This window comes from Triticum aestivum, chromosome 6A (genome assembly GCF_018294505.1).
Source record: "Triticum aestivum cultivar Chinese Spring chromosome 6A, IWGSC CS RefSeq v2.1, whole genome shotgun sequence".
Taxonomy (NCBI): Eukaryota; Viridiplantae; Streptophyta; class Magnoliopsida; order Poales; family Poaceae; genus Triticum; species Triticum aestivum.
The window spans coordinates 519,794,185-519,813,938 of NC_057809.1; the positions used below are offsets into that span (position 1 = coordinate 519,794,185).

Sequence of the window (19,754 nt, forward strand, 5' to 3'; positions counted from 1 at the left end):
GTTATCATCAAGAGGGAATTGCAAATAAATACATGTCCCTCACAAATAAAGTGTCTGTAAAGGTCTGGTTTTATGTGTTTTAGAAAGTAAAAGTACAGACCATATATGATAAAAGGGTAGTAACAGTATATAACCAAACAATTGTAATCCACATCCACCCACCTAAATATAATAAACAATGAAACAAGAAGAGAATATGTGAATGCTAGCACCTGACGTCACTACTAACTGGAACAGCATACCATCTAAACATAGTTGAATTGGATATAGAATAAAAAAATTAAATCTTGTTACCACAGATACCAGGTCATATTAGGTGCATTTATAACTCAGGAATGTGATAAAATTCTTAATGTCATTGGTATAATCCTAAAAGCAATGAAGATCGAACGAACGAGCTTGTCTCAAACAAACATTACACAACTTGAAATGCAGAGTAGCTGCCAGCCTGCCACAGGACATCGCATTACACTATTACATGAATAGAAACAGCTTTCAATTCTATAGCAAGTTCTATGGCAGGAACACTTTTTTTTCAATCTACAAGCTGTGTAGATAATGAAGGACTGGGATCAAGCACCTGTTCTGATGTCTTTGAAGCTTTAGCATGCTACAATCATTGCTTCCCATAAGATTGACTGACAAAACTTACAAGAACAAACCAAGTCCTCTTAGCACTCCATTTCAACCACAATAATATCAATAACTTGGAATGGCTCGATGACCTCCAGACGGGACAAGCAGGAAATAGATCGTTTGTAAAGCAAGGAAGAACAATTTGGCATTTCTTACCAGAAGTAGCAAGAAGAAAAGCACTACCAGCAAAGTAGCAAGGCAGGCAGCAACTAATAAAAATCAAACACACTATTGATGAAAAGATGAGAGATACATAATCTCTGAAGCTATACCAGCTAAAACGAACTCCTGAGAAGATCAGATCCAAGTCATTAGGAAGCATATTACCTACTACCAGCGTAAAAAAATCATATTACCGGCAGCAGAGAATGGCACACAGAAAACAATGAAGATTGTTGTCAGTGTCTGTGTTCCATGCAAGGTATAATCGACTTAAGATATCTAAATTACAAAAGGCGTTATTAACAAGCAGAAGATATGGGAAATCTGAAACCGCAATACCATGTATTCCATATAAAATATAATGTTAAGCAGGTGAGTAACTTACTAGTACAACTAAAAGACAGCTGACACGTTGTAATATACAATTTGACATGTGTAAGCCCTTCCAAGGTTCCACGTCTATTAAATTATTAAACCATTATCAACATTAGCGAAATGCAGATAGAGCATACACAGTAGACGCACAGTTATATCAAAAGAAATGGCATACCTTGACAGCAATCTTGATTCTCACCTGATTTCCATTACATTATTCATGGAAACCTCCCTGACTTAAACAGACAGTGAGGACTTGCCACTTGACCATCCACAGCCCTAGTCTCAGGAACAAATGGCTTCATAACTGAGTTACTTATTTCATTTCAGTACTAATTGAAGGGGATGGATGGATCAGGAATGTTCATTTTAGCATCTAGAGTTCATTTCAGTCCACCACACGACAAAAGTGGAACATAAAACACTAAATTTCCTCAGAGGAAGCACCAGGCAAATTACAATCCCCATCTCAGGACATAACATCAAGTAACAAGATCATTGAACACACATTTCAATAGCATAGCTTAAGGTATAGTATCTCATATATCCTGCCAGTTACCACATACCAAGACGTCTTGGCACTTACTACCAACCAAAATACACCACTGCAAATCACAATCATAGACATGTCCACTAAAGCCATGATAATACTAGTGCAGTAGTACTAATTAACCATTACATCAGATAACTCTTTTTTTCCTACTCCTAGTATTAAATGCAGGACAATCATCTGTTATTTCTTCAGTTTTGATGTTCACTTGTGATGAAGCAGTAGGACGAGAAGCAGCCGCAGCCGTAGGAGAATCCAAGACATGCTTGCTGCAGGGAAAAAAAGGCGAACTGCTGATATATTATTACTTAAATAAAGTGAACTAGTGAATTAATGAAAACAAGTGTTCTTACTGAAATAAAGTGCAAAAAAACAAATACAAAAAAATCCTACTGCTCCACAGCCCCACTAACTCTATTTCAGTATTACTAGATAATGGAATGGTAGATATACAAGTAAACATTATTGTGACCACGTTTAACTATTAGTCGTGCTGTGCAACAAAGCTTTTGAGTAATTTAGAATTTGTTCGTTCAGATTCAATTGACTCCGTAAGCAAGACAAGGATAGCAAGTGAATCAGTGAATTGACTCAATAAAAATCTACTTTAAATATAAATGCAGAACATTGTATACAGGGTGGAAACAACTCACAGCGGCTAAAAATAAGTTGTTTCTTTTGTGTTATTATATCAAATTGCAGATGTTGCTATCTAAAGTAACAGCAACTGGTTCTCGTTCTTAGCCTAGTTGTCATTAGTTTTATAACAAAATTCAAATTCAGCCATGTTGGCAACACAGAGAAAGCAACAAATTAAGTGCAAAAATGAAAAGTGTGCCCACAGATAAATATGGAAGATGCAAGTAGTCAAGTACCAGGCGGGATCAATGAACTTCGGAAGTTCGGAGGGAAGAAAGGACTGGAGATAACTGGACGCTCCCAAGACCATCTGGGAGTCTTTTCCATGGATATCGTTCTCTTCAATATATGGAACTACTGAGAGCACTTTGCGTCTAATCATGTCGATGGAAACCACTGAAACCTTCACAAACTTATGCGACACTGGCTGAGACAACAGAAAGTGTACCACATTAGGCTCATCCATACTTACATGAGGAAATGTCAGAGCTTCGCGTGGCAGAGATTTGTTGAGATCCCACAGTTCAGCAGATGTGAGGAAAAAGACCAGATCCCACTTCATGCCACTACAGCCTGTTTTCCTTAGAACATGGTAAGCAATAGTAAAACCAGTTTTAGGGCTCAGTGGGCCGACAAGGTAACCATCCTCGCGATCAACATCAACAAACGCTAGCTCATGGGCGCCAAAGTAGCCTTTCGTCAAGCACACGCTGCACTTTCTGTCAAGTACACGGCGTTGCCTTAGGCGGCGGTTATGTATGGGCAACCTCAGGTACGAAATCTTGGGCCTTTCTTCAAATACCTCGCAGAATAAGACACCTCCTATACCATAGTTAACCCAGCATAAGTATTCGTTGAAGGGGATGACTCTATGGGTACTCCAAGCTTTCAAGTCACAGATTTCATCCGCTTCGTAGAGGATAGGAAGCCCCTCCTCAATCTCCCATGTATGATCGGTATTTGACTTGGATCGGAGCACACACAGATCCGATTCCATCTTATCAGCCTTCACCAAGGGCCTGCGTACGACGAGCTGCGCTATGGCAAAATCTTCATCACGGGACAATACGCCAACGGTGTCATCCCCAAACAGTCGTCGCATAGCTATCTCTGTCCCGTCCTCGTCATGCCATATCGTGGCGCAGAAAGGAATTCGCTCTAGTGCAAAGGGCGAGCTGTCAAGCGGGTCATACCGACTTCTGCAGATGAAGAAGTGCTCCACAAAGCCGAGCTTCCCCGGCTCAGGGGTGAACCTGAGTAGAAGAACACCACGGTGCGCTGCCACGGGAATGCACCCGGGGCCTGCCTTAGGGCCGCACTTCCATTTGAGGTACATGCGGGAGGTTACCGGAGGCTTGGCGATGCGGAAGGCGATGGAGAACATGTCGTCCGGTGAGAAGTCGCCTTCAATCGTGAAGGGGGCGGCGTCCTCGTCCAGGAAGGACTCGGCGTCATCCCTGCGGAAGACGAAACGATCGAGCATCATCCAGTTCGGGTCGGCGGCGGCCATGGGAGTGGATCGGCGGGACGGATTCTCCTAGGGTTTGAGCGGTGGATGTGACTGCGGGGAAAGGGGATTTGCGGAGTAGTCTCTACTCTAAGGGAGCAGTTGGTAGTCTCGCTTTCAGATTTTTTTAGTCCCACCTCCCATGGTTTATTTTGGTACCTCCTCCCACCTCTGACTAAGCCACCACAAACCAAAAAAACCTCCTCCTGAGGCCCGAACCCGCACCTATCCACTCAATAGACGTACGAAAATTAACCTGCGACAAAAAAACCTACGACGGTTAACCAGCGACAGAAAAACCGTGCGGACGCACGTAGGAGCGACGAGTCCTGTTATCGAGCGAGGTCTCCCTTCGTGGCCGCCCTACATCCCTGCGCCGCCGCGCTTCAGTCGCTGCCCTCCATCGTCGCCGCCCTCCATCGTGGTCGAGGTCGCCGCCCCCGCTTCACTCGCCGTCCTCCATCCGCGTCGATCCTGGACAAGGTCGCCGCGGCTAAGGGAGCAGTTGGTAGTCTCGCTTCCAGGTTTTTTTTAGTCCCACCTCCCATGGTTTATTTTGGTACCTCCTCCCACCTCTGACTAAGCCATCACAGACCAAAAAAACCTCCTCCTGAGGCCCGAACCCGCACCTATCCACATGTGACCCTCAATAGACGTACGAAGGTTAACCTGCGACAAAAAAACCTACAACGGTTAACCAGCGACAGAAAAACCGTGCGGACGGCGACGAGTCCTGTTATCAAGCGAGGTCTCCCTTCGTGGCCGCCCTACATCCCTGCGCCGCCGCGCTTCAGTCGCTGCCCTCCATCGTCGCCGCCCTCCATCGTGGTCGAGGTCGCCGCCCCCGCTTCACTCGCCGTCCTCCATCCGCGTCGATCCTGGACAAGGTCGCCGCGGCCCTCCATCACTTCGCTGCCGCGCTGAACACCTCGACGATCCGGCGCTGGTCCTGGATCAGGTCGTCGCCGCCCTCCATCACTTCGCCGCGCGCTGAACTCCTCGCCCTTGATCCAGGATCCGGCGCTGATCCTAGACGAGTATACGCGGACACGTCCAGGATCCGGCCAGAACACGTCCTGGATCCGAAAAATAGGTATACAAACCATCTCATACGTCAATCGCATCTCATATATCTCAAATGCCATACAATCGCATCTCATACATCTCACAGCCCATACATCCATCGCATGTCATACAGCCATGGCAAGTGCTTTCACAGGGATGGATCCGCCTGCGAGATTGATTTCTGTTGCACACAGTTTAGGTTTTTTTCATGTTAAAAGTAGACATGTTTACAGTTGGCAATTGGCATTTTTTTGTACCAAGGAGTATCCTGCATCCTGCACTTGTGTGAATATGGCAAAAAAGAAAACATAAACCATACAGGACCTAAGAGTATGTTTCCACTTGTGCTGAACTAAAGATAGAACAAAAACACTTGCATTCTAATAAAGTACAGAGATGTAGAAGATGTAGATGAAAGTGCCATTGCAGTATATATGTAGAATAAAATACAATTGCAGTATATGCTAGCAACATGTTGCAGTATATATGTAGAACAATAACCCTTGCAGAATGTCAAAGATGTAGAAGAAATTACCATGTTGGTGAAGATCATCAAAGAACTACCATTTCTGTCTTCATGATTTTTGCCATTCAATAGTTGCATATGGGGAATTCAAAAAGCACGGCACGCGAACATCAACCAGAAGATGATGTAACTACAGGTATGATGCAGTCTACCATGTTTTTGTTTAGTTGCGAGACCTGAATATCTGACAGTGACAGACTGTATGCGTAATGTCTTCCAGGTCTTACAAGCGGGAGAAGTGATGCAGAACACAATGCGAGCATCATACCCGTAGCCGAAATTGTTGATAACGTTTACACGACGGAATCAGGTATAATACTGTGCGAAGATTGGTTATAAATGTTGCCTCACGTGCATTTATGAAAGTGGCAGAATGCATTTTATGTGTTGTAGTCCTTACGAGCGGGATAAATGTTGGAGACTACAATGCAAACTTCATACCCTTACATGCAAATATTCACGATATTTACACGACGGGAGCAGGTATAAGACTGTGTCAAGATTGCTGCTAATGTCTCGTGCATACCGTATATTTTGTTGATTGCTAAGATGTAGGGCGGGAACCTTCAAACGACGGGATTCCATCGTATTCTGAGAATAATAAGGATGGTATGACTAAGCTACGAGGTGATACTCAAGGTATTCACAGGCATGCTTATACAGCTTCCAAATCGACATCTCCGGTAGAGGATCGGAGAGGTTTAGTCCATTTTCCCAGATGAGCTTAATGGGCTTTGTGGTTTTTACGCTTAACGTAATGCAGATGACAAAAACTTCCGAGCAGCATGCAACAGTAGCTGTATGTAATGAAGAAAAAAACGTTGGCGAAACAAGGGAGCAGTTCAACGCATAGAGGCGTGAATCTTATCGGAAGAAAAAAGAGGAGGATATGGCCAGGTTACAAGAGGATAATCAGCCATCCCTTTCAAAGACTGGTAAGTATTTAAGCGTGATTTTGCTGACTACTCTTGGGTTTTTCTGAATACCTATAGTATGCAAATTAATCGTTATAGTAACCTGACTTCATAGATGTTCCCCGTGTTGGTTTCATAGATGTTGTATCAACATCTATCTAAGTGATTTGTACATACTTTTTTTGTTCTCTAACTCTCATACCTGTTGTAAAAATGGTAGACCATAGGGATCTTATCAACGCGTGGAGGCGGGCATCTTATCGCACTAAGAAGTCAGATGGTTTTATAAACCATCTAGACGATGGGCCGATTGTTCACCGCCGTACTCTATGTGATATCACAAATGTTCAACAATCTTCATATGTGATCCCTGGTACATATTTGGTGGATTTACAATGTCGTTAGTTATATGTGCGTATTTGACAATCATACTATTTGTGATTATGTTTAACTTCTCTTTGCTTTCTGAACGCCCATGCTGGATTACAATAGGAACTAATGTTGGGGCAGATCATATGTTGGGGCAGCTAATCAAACCCACGTGAGATGATAAGCACAGGAAAGTTGATCTTCGTCCCCTTTGTAATTCAAGTAAGATTATTTTATGTTACATCCTAGCATTCATGGTTCAGCCATTTTAATAAATACTAACCAAGCATGTTATATTAGATGACCCAGCTAGCTCGGTTGATACATCAATCTCGCATAATGAATCAACATATCCTCCTAAAGCTACGGGCACGTCTGATGTAATTGCAGATAAAAATATAGAAGGTAAAATGATTGTCCTTTTTCCATACTCGTTTGCTATCATGTTGTTTTTACCTTTCGCTTTTGAGAGAAACCCAAGGAAGACATCAGTAGATGACTTGAATGATACCACAGAAAATATGCAAGTAACAGAAGAAGAACGCAAAAGAGACCGTAAAATACCTTTCGCTTTTTCCATACTCGACGGAATCAAGCAGTCCTATTAGGTGGGCTGCAACTGAATACAAACAGTTCTTTCAGATTTATAGGCTAACAGTCTATTCTGGACATCGCATGTGTGTCATACACCTAACTTTTTAAGTCATGACCATAGTTGACTGCCTAACTTTTTAATGAAATCTCATATATATATTTGAGCCAGAAAAACAAACAAATAACTTATTAAGTGTTTCAACATGCCAGAAAACAAACAAATATAATAGGACTGCTTGAAGATATATATCATCAAAGTCATAATATTAAGTCATTACATGTAATAGAAATTGCATGAGGACAAAATGCTTCGATGGAATAGTCTAAAATTATTCACAATGGATATGTAATACTCTAATACCAACTATATCCCAACCGAATGAATCTACATTCTCAAGATAGAGCAAGTAATACAATGAGTATAACAAATTGAGGACAGTGTCAAAGCACAGCATCTGGACAAGCAAGCAATAAAAGCAAAGTTGGGCAGGAAGGTCTGTTGTTGTATGATGCAGTACGTAGAAGGTTGCATAGTCAAATTAAAATAAACTACCACTGGTTTTGAATAGAAAAACTGTACAGAAGTCAAGGGGAGTAATCGTATATGACATAAATAAAAGAATATATAAGGAATACAGATTCAGGCATAAGTTCCAGGTAAGCTTGGTACTAAAGTACAGAAAACAAGATAATATGCTGCTCATAAAATTATATACAATTTACCTGCTTTCTAATTCTTTGTGAACTGTTCTCTTTCTCTTTAAGTACTTTTTGAACTCTTTGTACAACAGCTCTAGCATTTTCAATCTCCATGCATGCATTAGTTCGTTCTTCGTCAACAATTCTCCTAGCATCTTCAGAAGCCTGTGAACGATATAGAAAGAGTGATTTGTCAAAATGAAAAAATGGGAATATACCAAGATTAAGCATACTTGATATGGATAAATGATGTTTATAAAAAATACTAAAACGACGCGCCAATCCAAGAGGAATTGGAACATGCTTTACGCACAAATCATTGCCAGCATGTTATTTTCTTAACCATGGTAAGAAAATCAGGAAGAACTCCTAAAAATTTGCTGTTCAACAAACCATCGGCAGGCCCCTGAAAATTTGTTGTGCATTTGCAAGAAAAGAACACCATTTCAAATTTGTAGTACTGTTTGATAGTCTGTTTCAGAAGTCCCAACAAAGGAAAAACTTCAGCTTGGCTTGCTTAATCATGGCAGATAATTTACATTTAAAAACGACGGAACTAAGTTTTCCTCCAAAGCTAGTAGCAAGCAGGGAAAATACACATGACATTTGATAGTACATTGTAAACAGAGAACACAGAATGGATCATGGTACTAAAATGTGCTTACAAAGGTCCATAGAATAAAGATACTTCCAAAGTACAAGGATCAACTCACCAGTTTTAGTGAAGTCGCTATTCTCGTGACCTCGGTTTTCTGCTGAAGCAACTCATTTTCTGTTTTGGACAGCTGAACTGCTAAAATATCCACCTATAGAAAGTGTCAAACTATTAAAGTGCTCGCAAACAAAGGGATGATTTAGGCATATATATTTAGCTGGAGACTTCTTTTAAGAAACCATATTGGTTAGTTTAGAACACTTGCAGTGTCATTAAAGATACTCTAAAAACGCACTGAGGAACAATAATCCTTCACGTGGCTGTAAATATGGTTCAAAAGAAGAAAAACCAACCATAGATACCGATTCCTCAATTTCATCCTTATATTTGCCAGCTACTTGACCTCTCAGTGACTCCAATACACTCTTTAGATTCTTCGGAAGGATGTCTCGCTCCAATAAAGCCACTTGTTTACATTTAACCTGAGAGTTAAAGCCAATGCAATAACTTAAGGTCTGTAATAACTGAACCAATTGCTAAATGAGTGTTCAGGAATCAGGAAGACCCATACCTCATTAGATAATAATGTGGCAGTACTGAGGCCCTTCTCAAATTTCATTGCGAGCTCGCGGACTGAAAGACGCTGACGCCGATCAAGCAGATCTGCTGTCTCTTTGGCAACAGACTCCTTAAGTCATGGTGTTTCTGGCTCATCAGCAAATTTGATGACTATCCCATTCGTACCATTCTTGTAGGTAGGGAATTTATTTTTGATGGCATTTACTGGGCGCGACGGCCCAGACCAGTTGTTCTGACCCTGCGTCTTCCGCCGAAAATCAAGAGTTGATGCCCGAGTCATCGATAAGTAATTCTCACCCCTAATTCCAAAAAAACAAGCGTCAGTATCTCAAAAGATCACTGGTGGACACAATGAATAAATCATTGGTCAAAATGGTTCATACATCACCGTTTTCTGTTTTAATGACCCATCGACAAACATAAAAGATGGGAAAAGGGAACCCAAAAAATAACACTGAAATAAAAATTGTCAAACTGCAGCATGGAAGTTGATGAAAAGGCAGAAGCAAGTGGAAGAGTTCTCCCCTCCAAAAGAAAGAGAACAAAAGCCATACGAGTTCATCAAGCCTTGGGCATGTGCTACTACCAACCCTCAAGTGTTGCAGTTATAATCATCGCAAGATCGTACAGAATCACCCACTAAACTCAGGACTATAGACCTGCATTAGAAGCAACTGGGATCGGGAGAACCAACTAACTTCAACTAACAATCACGATTTGCATAAGTGGGAACTGAGAGAATTATGTCTCAATTAAGCTTTGCAAATCATCAACAAAATCCCAATTTGATGCTACTTTCATAGAGGAACTAAAGAGAAAGCATGCTTGGTTACTAGCAACAACATTCCATAGAAGATCCACAACAAAACATACTCTTTGATTCAGATTTGTTGCTCCCATCCTCTTTCCGCACCTCCTTCTTCTCCTTCGGGAAGTCTGAACCATTAAGGGCCGAATCATCAATACAACCACCAACTAAGCAGATGATTTCTCATATTACATTCTTGAAAGGAACCATTCTAATAGAAAACACACTCTCTAAAGAATAAACGCGACACCCATTTTTGTTCCACAATTGCCAGTTTTTATATTCAAATGTCATATCTGGATGTAGTATGGTTAAAAATTTGCATATGCTACCTGATTAGTTAGTGTAGGCATGAGTCATGCACTTCTTGTTCCAGTTTAGCTCTTGAGAAGCACATACCACTGAATTCCTCTTCAGTAATAACTTCTCCAACTTCCTTTCTTTTATGAAGATAATGTATCATCTTTCAAAAAGATACTGCATCATGTGAACTCTTGGATCCACTCACAACCAGAAGGGGCTGCAATTTAGAGCAGAATAATACTCAGTTAAATCAGATTTTTTAACAAAGCCCTTTAACAGAACAAAATATGGACAGTCTTGAAAAGGAATATTCATTGTGATATCTCAGTGAGGCGATGCACCTGGCGACTAACCGAATTGACGGGGAGGAGCATACGGCAGGGTCAGGGAGAGAGAGATTACCTAGACCTGGACGATCGCGCGAGAGAGGGTGGAGAGGCTCATGTTGGCGACGGTGAGGGAACCAGGAGAATGGAGGGACCCAGCGTCGCCGGTGAGCATGCCGACCTCGAGCGCCTCCTCGAGCACTTCGGGGCCGGATTGGAAGGAACAGGGTAGAGTAGGGCGGGCAAGTCCCGAGCCTCCGCGTCCGCATCCAACGACGCCTACCACTGGCGCGAGCATGCCGAGCTCGAGGATCTCCCCGGCCACTTTTGCGGTCTGATTCGAAGGGGAGGGGCGGCCTGCTAGGGAGCGGCGACGCTGGTGACGAAGGGGAGGGCAGCCTGACCAGGGAGCGCCGGCGGTGGTGACGAAGGGGAGGGGGCGGCCTGACCAGGGAGCGCTGGTTGTGGTGGAGAGAATGGGGAACGGAGGAGATTGTGAGGCAGTGGTGGGGAACTATCCAGAGAAGAATGTGAGACGGCAGTGGAGAGGATGACTGACGTTTTTTTTGAGAAATCTAACGTTTTTTCTTAATACTACTACGTAGACTACTGTACTAGGCAGTGATGGGGGAGAGATTGTCTTCTTTTTATCGGCCGTGTCTGATTTACCTCACATTGTTCTAATAAAATCCATTATTTTTATAGTCATAATCATTTGATGCTTTAAAAGGTTCCCTGTATAAATAATATCTATAAAAGTTGAAAAAAATACTGGTAAAAAACACATTTGATATATCTGAATTTTAGTTGAGGAAATGAGTATGAGTAAATAAATTCAAACACAAGGCAAAAGCTTTGATGTTTTCTTGATTATTAAGAAGATTGTTAGGGCCCCGCGCTACTACTAACTAATTGGGAATTAAAATAAATAAATTTCATCCATGGTTGCTGCTGCTGGGCGTCATCGTCCTCTCCAACCATGATTGTTGCTGGTCCTGGAGGGGATGAAGTTGTCCATGGTGATGGTGGCTCCCCACCCAACTCGTTCCCGCACCTCTCATCTGCTACAAAAGAAGAGAAAATTATTTGAATGAGGAAGAGACAAAGATAGAGAGGAGTAGGAGGAGGAACTCACTGGTGGCCGCCGAAGTTGGAGCCGACGCTCGAAACCTAGATGAAGCCCGGTGACCTGCTACTGCTTGTCGTAGGACCCTTGACCATGGTGCTCGCATGTCCTCAGGAGGCCTTGTCCCAGCGAGGAGGTGCAAGTGGTTGCATCCATGGTGGATCTGGTCGCCGCCATGGACGATGTTCTGCTGGTTTCCCTCTCCTTCCAGCAACGGAGGAGGAAGGAGGGGCCGGGGAGGGGGCTGCGATAGGAGAGGTCACCGAATTTGGGGAAGGTGCCGAGGTGTGAGATCGGCGGCGGCGGTGGGCGAGGATGGGAATCACGGGTGAGAGGAGAAGGGGAATGGGAGAGTGTGGGAGAGAGGAGGGATTCAACCGAGGATATGGGGACTTCACCTACCTTTTACTTAATAGTAGCGAGGGGTATAAACCCGCTCTACCACTATCAACTTAGTAGTAGCGCGGGTTCATACCCCTCACTACTACTATGGCATGTCCTAGGGGGGCACGATAGAGACTGCTTAGTAGTAGCGCGGGTTACTATTAACTTAGTAGTAGCGAGGGGTAAAAACACGCGCTCCAATATCTGCCGCAACATGGGATGGATCCGGCGGGTGGAGTCGCGCGGGCACCGGCTCATCGAGGCGCGCGACCATGCGGCGGGGGGAGGGGAGAGGGCCGAGCTGCTGGTGGGGGTGGAGAGGGCCGGTGAGGCCACCCCAAGATTTGCCGCGGCATGGGATCCGGCGGTCGGCGGGCAGAGTCGCGCGGGCGCCGGGTCGTCGAGGCACGCGGCGGGGAAGGGGAGAGGGCGAGAGGAAATGAGTGAGTGGAGGGGAGTGTGGTGAGTGAATGGTGTTAGGGTTTGGGCCCAGACGCCAGCGTGCCAGGTGGGCCGTCGAGCCGGCCCGTTAGGCAACTTTATAGTGCATGGGCCGTGGAGGCCACCACGCATTCCTGGCCGGTAAGTGCCGGCCCATTTGTCCAGTTATAATGTAATCCCTCAGAAAAATGTGGATAAGGTAATTTATATTTATTTATTAAACAGAAACAATAAAAGTATATATATTCATTAAATATTGTTCATAAAAATAATTATTTTTTATATTTATCTTTCATATACTAAGGGTACCACAACAAAACTTGGTTGATGTATAAATAAATCTACTTGGTTGAAGAAGGTTTGTTTGCATGTTTTTTTCTTTTTCTTGACAAATTTCCATGGCCTATATAAATAATTTAAATAATTTTCATATGACTACTCATTATATATGAACATTACAGTTTGTTGTTTTCCCCTAATTTTGTGTTAGTACAATTATTTAAATTATTTAATCAACATTTTTTCCTAATAATGTCAAATATGTTTTTTATAGAGAAAATAGTGTGTTATTATCACTACTATTTTTTCAGATATTATATCTGATTATATTATGCAGTAGAAAGCATCATTTATATTTCATCATATATATTTCATCGTAGATACAAAGTGATGGGTTCCGACATATGCACTGATGTAACGATGACAGACCGCACTGAAACACCACGAGAAAAGGTGCATATAGCTAACCTTCCTCTGTATGTATATTATACATGAAAACACGAAAGGTCTATTTTTATATTTTTGTTTTTTAAGAATATAGGAGACATGGATATGGACTTTGGAGATGCACGGAAAGAATCCATTGAGGGTTCATATGCGATGTTGCTGCAAGGGGACAAAAATTCACAACATAAAAATATCGAAGAGGTTATATCTCATAACAAACCAAAAAAGGATGCTAATTTACATGTTACCTCACAAGGTATTTTTTTAATATTACTATCAATCTTATTTTTGTGATATTGCCTCTTGTATTCAACTATTTTTGCTCAGTTTGATTGCTAAATTGGCTCATTTATTTATGAATTCGGCAGACTATGTTTGTACCCCTAGGAATATTACAGTCATCGAATCAATCAAGTCTGCCCCCAAGAATACCCAGTTCGTGGATATTGGAGATGCCTTGTTATCAACCGATGATTTGGAATGCCTTATGAAAGATGATATGTTCTTACATGACGGTGTAAGACCAATTGCACAAACTTTGTAATTAATAATATGAACAATATTTAATATCATAAAATGTACACATAATCTAAATGTTGATTACATGTGATAAATGCTTACATATATTGCATGCTTGCTCACGACCATCTACAAGACAGAGCGGGTGAAAAGGTACACATTGTTAACACGTTTGTATCTGGCCAGATCAAAGAAGACGGAGAAAGAGACATAGACCCATCAAAATATTATCACATCGTGCATCATGTTAATACTTATCTACAGCAAGACATGGTTAGTTTTTGTCTCGTTATCCATGCATATAATTATATATTGTTTTTATTAATTCATATGTATAATGATTTATTAATATTTATATCTAATTGCGACCGTGACTTGTATGATATTTACACCAGTTATTCATTCCGATTAACATACCGGGCTACCATTGGTATCTAACAGTCTTCAATGCCAAAAAACGTGAGATTCAAGTATTTTGGACTCACTTGGTTCTCGGGTCAAACGCAATGACCTTGCTACTACGGTAACTATCTATTATTTTTATTCATCTTAGCATATGTTTTTGTTTGCCTTGATCCCTATTATTTCTTATATATAAAATAGTTACTAGGACTCGAGAAGTGTCTGAAACTTGTAGAGCATAAACCGGATTTTATCAGAGGTCATAAGTGGCCCGATCTGAATGTTACAAAATGAACAGTTGTAGAGCAGTTTCATGAGGCAATACAAACCGATGGGTAAGCACTTGTTACAATTGTTTGTTTAATTGATTCATCTGTGTGGTATTCTGAAGCATTATTTTATAATACTATGGCGTATCATGTGGACTATTTATGCTAAATTATATGGAATACTGGACATCACATGCACTGTGAGACCAATTCACCCAGGTATTTCGTTTTTATACATTATCTCGTTATTTTATCTCAAAATAATATATAAATTGTTTTTATATATATCTTGTAGGAGGATATGAAACATTTTCGACAAAAATTGGTTGTCATTTTGCTCGATTCAGAGCTGAATAAGCTAAAAGGAGGTCCCATATACCATCAACCTGACGATCAAGAAACTTTAGCTAATTCTGATCTCAATATATTGGACAATCCATCTGATGTAGTAAAAGACAAACGTCCTGCACCAATCACTATCATACCCACGGACCAACGTGAATTACTTGCCGGCCTCTGCAACTACATCATGTCGATCGATGATGCCGGTTGTTTGGAGTAAGTATCAGGTATCAATATTTAATGTGAGGTTGTATATTATTGTTCTTCTTACCATCCAATTTATAGGAAGGTATGGGTCCGGAGCTCGACACCCGATCCAATGGGCTTAAGTCTTAAGAAACTTCAGTGCATACTTAACATAGAGCAGCCCATGGAGAATGATTTCTTCAACACAGCCGTGCGTATGCTGGCATGTGACGAGAGAGTATTGTTCACATACCGTCCTGTGCACTACATGGATCTACGATTTTGTGTAAGTTATCGTAACTCTTCATTCTATGTGTCATTATCATCAACATGTTGAAGAAATATTTCTTTTTTTACTTAGTCCATGATGCTAGAGTCAACACGAGGTCAGAAGTTTTGCGAGAAGGAAACTATCCAGACGTTGGCAACATTATTTGATAGCTGGCCTGGGATGGACAACGACATCTCATCGTGCAACAAGGTAAGTAAAGTATTTTGTCCATTGTTATCATGGTTTATTGTTGTTTCTAATAGCTCCACTTGTAGATTTATCTTCCCTATGCATCCATCGGCCGATACATCTTGTACGTCATCGAGAAAGAGGCACGTCGTCTATATATTCTGGATCCTATTCAAACATCATAATCGTTAGAGGAAAAAGAATTGAGGCATGCGCTGAAATTAAAAAGTTTTGCAAGGGATTTCAAAGAAGCACTCGAAATAAAGCTGTCTGGTTGGAATTATGATATATCTAAATGGCAACGTTTATTTCCGTTCGGTGTTCCAATGAGTATAGACGAATAATGAATTCATAACAAAAATATTTACTTTTGTTATCACTATATTCTATATATTATTAATCTAAAGTTTTGCAGGAATGTGTCTGGCTATTTTGTTTTTCATTTTATGCTCTGGTGGAACGGTAAAGAATTGGTCAAGCCGATTTGCACGGTGAGTATTGTCAGTTACATGTTTTAAGACCTTCGGCGTGAAATTTTCATACTAACTAAATGTATTGTTTGTGCAGGATGGGTATGAATTGAGGAAGCAGTTTTTATTACACTTGCTAAAACATTGTGGGAATGAAGCTAAAGGAAACTTTTCTGATATTGTGAAAGAATTACTTAAGCGCATCATCTAGATATTAATAGTTTTGTAATAGATGTTTAGTTGGAACATCGCTTGGTTTGTTACATGGACATGTCGTTAATTTTTCTTCATGTTATCAATTTACATTGCAAAAATGAACTTTAGTTATTAAATAATTGTATTTGTGTTTTATTGTTTGTACGTGTGAAATTTAACATGTAACTCTTGTAAACTATTTCAAAAGCCCGTGGCAACACACGGGCACTCTACTAGTAAGATCGAGGGAAGGAGTTTTCTTTTTATTTTTGATTGAGGGAAAGTCGAGAGAGGAGTCCAGAGCCTCTAGCAGATTTTTTTGTTTTTTGCGAGAGAAAAAAGGTTTTATTCCAGGGTAATAAGGTTGAGGCAAAATATCCTCTATACATGACGGACCACTATGTAGCCATACAGCAGTAGCATTCTCCGTGCGACTATAAAAAGTCAACAGATCTGCGACCCTATTTTACTCATGCTTAATTTTCATAGGAATAAACTCTCTATTCACCATAAGATGCTTAATTTCAGCTACCAAATGCCCATAAGCTGATCGAGATAGGGCTTCGTCCGTCAAAGCCGACAATGCTTCCGAAGAATCTGATTGAACGACAATAAGCTCATTACTATGTTGTCCCGCCAACGCCATTCCTTGCATCAATGCATGAAGTTCCGCCTCTAAAGCATCATTGCAATTAAATAAACACCGGTATGCAGCAAAGATCATACTCCTATCATGTCTTCTGAGAATCATACCAGCCGCCGCTGAGCCATCAGACATGGAAAACGCCCCATCAACAGAGGGCGACCCGGTTCACTAATGGTGGAGACCACAGCATAGCAACTGTAACTTTGTTAACACATATATCCGGACCTTCATACACTACTGGCATCTTCCCCTTAATTATATCCTATGTGATGTACCTCCGTGATAGATCAAGTGATAGCATGTACTCCCTTCGTTCCATATTAGTCGTCGAAGGAATGGATGTATCCAGACATATTTCAGTGCTAGATACATCAAACATATTTCAATGCTAGATACGTCCCTTTGGGCGACAACTAATATAAAACGGAGGGAGTAAGGCCCCGTACCGCAATGCGCCGGGTCCTTAAAATCCGCAGATCTGCGGAGCATCGTTTTGCTCGCTCCAAGACTTTTCACTACAGCTCCATCCGCTCTTGAAGCGGAGCAGCGGAGGAGCGGATGGACACAGAACGGGGCCTAACTCTCTTAGATAATCAGCTGAAACATCCACAGAAGGGGTCTCTTTACCATGCACAAGGTCACACCTCATGGACCAAATTCTCCAAATAAGCACATGTTGGGGATCGTAGCAGAAATTAAAAAAAATTCTACGCATCACCAAGATCAATCTATGGAGTATTCTAGCAACGAGGGGAATAGGAGTGCATCTACATACTCTTGTAGATCGCGAGCGAAAGCGTTCAAGAGAACGGGGATGATGGAGTCGTACTCGCCGTGATCCAAATCACCGATGACCAAGTGCCGAACGGACAACACCTCCGCGTTCAACACACATACGGTCGGGAAGACGTCTCCTCCTTCTTGATCCAGCAAGGGGGAAGGAGAGGTTGATGAAGATCCAGCAACACGACGGTGTGGTGGTGGATGCAACAGGGTCTTGGCAGGGCTTCGCCAAGCACCAACGAGCGGGAGAGGTGTTACAGGAGGGAGAGGGAGGCGCCAGAGGCTAGGGTGTGCAGCCCTCCCTCCCCTCTCTTTATATAGGGGCCTTGGGGGCGCTGGCCCCTCTAGATCCCATCTAGAAAGGGGGGGGGGGCGGCGGCCAAAGGAGGTGGCTTGCCCCCCAAGGCAAGTGGGGCGCCCCCACCCCTAGGGTTCCCAAACCCTAGGCGCAGGGGAGGCCCAAGGGGGGGGCGCACCAGCCCACCAGGGGCTGGTTCCCCTCCCACTTCAGCCCATGGGGCCCTCCGGGATAGGTGGCCCCACCCGGTGGACCCCCGGGACCCTTCCGGTGGTCCCGGTACAATACCGGTAACCCCCGAAACCTTCCCGATGGCCGAAACTAGACTTCCTATATATAAATTTTTACCTCCGGACAATTCCGGAACTCCTCGTGACGTCCGGGATCTCATCCGGGACTCCGAACAACTTTTGGGTTACTGCATACTAATATCTCTACAACCCTAGCGTCACCGAACCTTAAGTGTGTAGACCCTACGGGTTCGGGAGACATGCAGACATGACCGAGACGCCTCTCCGGTCAATAACCAACAGCGGGATCTGGATACCCATGTTGGCTCCCACATGCTCCTCGATGATCTCATCGGATGAACCACGATGTCGAGGACTTAATCAATCCCGTATTCAATTCCCTTTGTCAATCGGTACGTTACTTGCCCGAGACTCGATCATCGGTATCCCAATACCTTATTCAATCTCGTTACCGGCAAGTCACTTTACTCGTACCGTAATGCATGATCCTGTGACCAACCCCTTGGTCACATTGAGCTCATTATGATGATGCATTACCGAGTGGGCCCAAGAGATACCTCTCCGTCATACGGAGTGACAAATCCCAGTCTCGATTCGTGCCAACCCAACAGACACTTTCGGAGATACCCGTAGTGCACCTTTATAGCCACCCAGTTACGTTGTGACGTTTGATACACCCAAAGCACTCCTACGGTATCCGGGAGTTGCACAATCTCATGGTCTAAGGAAATGATACTTGACATTAGAAAAGCTCTAGCAAACGAACTACACGATCTTTGTGCTATGCTTAGGTTTGGGTCTTGTCCATCACATCATTCTCCTAATGATGTGATCCCGTTATCAATGACATCCCCATGTCCATAGCCAGGAAACTATGACTATCTGTTGATCAACGAGCTAGTTAACTAGAGGCTCACTAGGGACACATTATGGTCTATGTATTCACACATGTATTACGATTTCCGGATAATACAATTATAGCATGAATAATAGACAATTATCATGAACAAGGAAATATAATAATCATTTTATTATTGCCTCTAGGGCATATTTCCAACAGTCTCCCACTTGCACTAGAGTCAATAGTCTAGTTACATTGTGATGAATCGAACACCCATGGAATTCTGGTGTTGATCATGTTTTGCTCTAGGGAGAGGTTTAGTCAACGGATCTGCTACATTCAGGTCCGTATGTACTTTAAAAATTTCTATGTCTCCATTTTGAACACTTTCACGAATGGAGTTGAAGCGAAGCTTGATATGCCTGGTCTTCTTGTGAAACCTGGGCTCCTTCGCAAGGGCAATAGCTCCAGTGTTGTCACCGAAGAGAGTCATCGGGTCCGACGCATTGGGTATGACTCCTAGGTCGGTAATGAACTCCTTCACCCAGACCGCTTCTTGTGCTGCCTCCGAGGCTGCCATATACTCTGCTTCACATGTAGATCCCGCCACGACGCTTTGCTTGCAACTGCACCAGCTTACTGCCCCATCATTCAAAATATACACGTATCCAGTTTGTGACTTAGAGTCATCTAGATCTGTGTCGAAGC

General features: G+C 42.5%; 2 protein-coding genes across 13 annotated transcripts; one reads left to right on the forward strand and one right to left on the reverse strand.

Moving 5' to 3' along the window:
• Positions 1 to 1,655: 1,655 nt before the first annotated feature.
• On the reverse strand, positions 1,656 to 11,270 carry LOC123128234 (stomatal closure-related actin-binding protein 1). Of its 4 annotated transcripts, XR_006462983.1 has the most exons (10): positions 10,784 to 11,270; positions 10,411 to 10,598; positions 10,144 to 10,206; positions 9,263 to 9,569; positions 9,045 to 9,173; positions 8,750 to 8,842; positions 8,061 to 8,201; positions 7,308 to 7,362; positions 2,599 to 2,789; positions 1,656 to 1,992 (listed from the first exon to the last, which is right to left on the reverse strand). XR_006462983.1 is itself a non-coding variant. In XM_044548183.1 (9 exons), exons 4-8 carry the CDS (start codon positions 9,308 to 9,310, stop codon positions 7,348 to 7,350), a joined length of 426 nt encoding a protein of 141 aa, XP_044404118.1. In that variant the 5' UTR covers positions 9,311 to 9,569; positions 10,144 to 10,206; positions 10,411 to 10,598; positions 10,784 to 11,269; the 3' UTR covers positions 1,656 to 1,992; positions 7,308 to 7,347. The 4 variants fall into 4 exon arrangements, 3 of the variants coding, with proteins under 3 accessions (XP_044404118.1, XP_044404117.1, XP_044404116.1); XM_044548183.1 differs by lacking the exon at positions 2,599 to 2,789 and having other exon boundaries at positions 10,784 to 11,269; XM_044548182.1 differs by lacking the exons at positions 7,308 to 7,362; positions 8,061 to 8,201; positions 8,750 to 8,842; ... (3 more) ...; positions 10,411 to 10,598; positions 10,784 to 11,270 and having other exon boundaries at positions 2,599 to 4,140.
• Positions 4,086 to 16,295, forward strand: LOC123128235 (uncharacterized). Of its 9 annotated transcripts, none has more exons than XR_006462985.1 (19): positions 4,086 to 4,352; positions 4,757 to 5,596; positions 5,681 to 5,770; positions 5,854 to 5,943; positions 6,016 to 6,099; positions 6,224 to 6,395; positions 6,595 to 6,747; positions 6,867 to 6,965; positions 7,044 to 7,148; positions 13,318 to 13,390; positions 13,479 to 13,640; positions 13,753 to 13,901; positions 14,090 to 14,176; positions 14,299 to 14,793; positions 14,870 to 15,132; positions 15,202 to 15,388; positions 15,464 to 15,583; positions 15,978 to 16,053; positions 16,130 to 16,295. XR_006462985.1 is itself a non-coding variant. In XM_044548184.1 (6 exons), the coding sequence occupies exons 1-5, from the start codon at positions 14,876 to 14,878 to the stop codon at positions 16,026 to 16,028; spliced, it is 672 nt and encodes a 223-aa protein (XP_044404119.1). In that variant the 5' UTR covers positions 14,800 to 14,875; the 3' UTR covers positions 16,029 to 16,053; positions 16,130 to 16,295. The 9 variants fall into 9 exon arrangements, 1 of the variants encoding a protein (XP_044404119.1); XR_006462987.1 differs by lacking the exon at positions 4,086 to 4,352 and having other exon boundaries at positions 4,779 to 4,962; positions 5,533 to 5,596; XR_006462984.1 differs by lacking the exon at positions 4,086 to 4,352 and having other exon boundaries at positions 5,457 to 5,596; positions 14,299 to 14,426; positions 14,507 to 14,793.
• Positions 16,296 to 19,754: the final 3,459 nt, after the last annotated feature.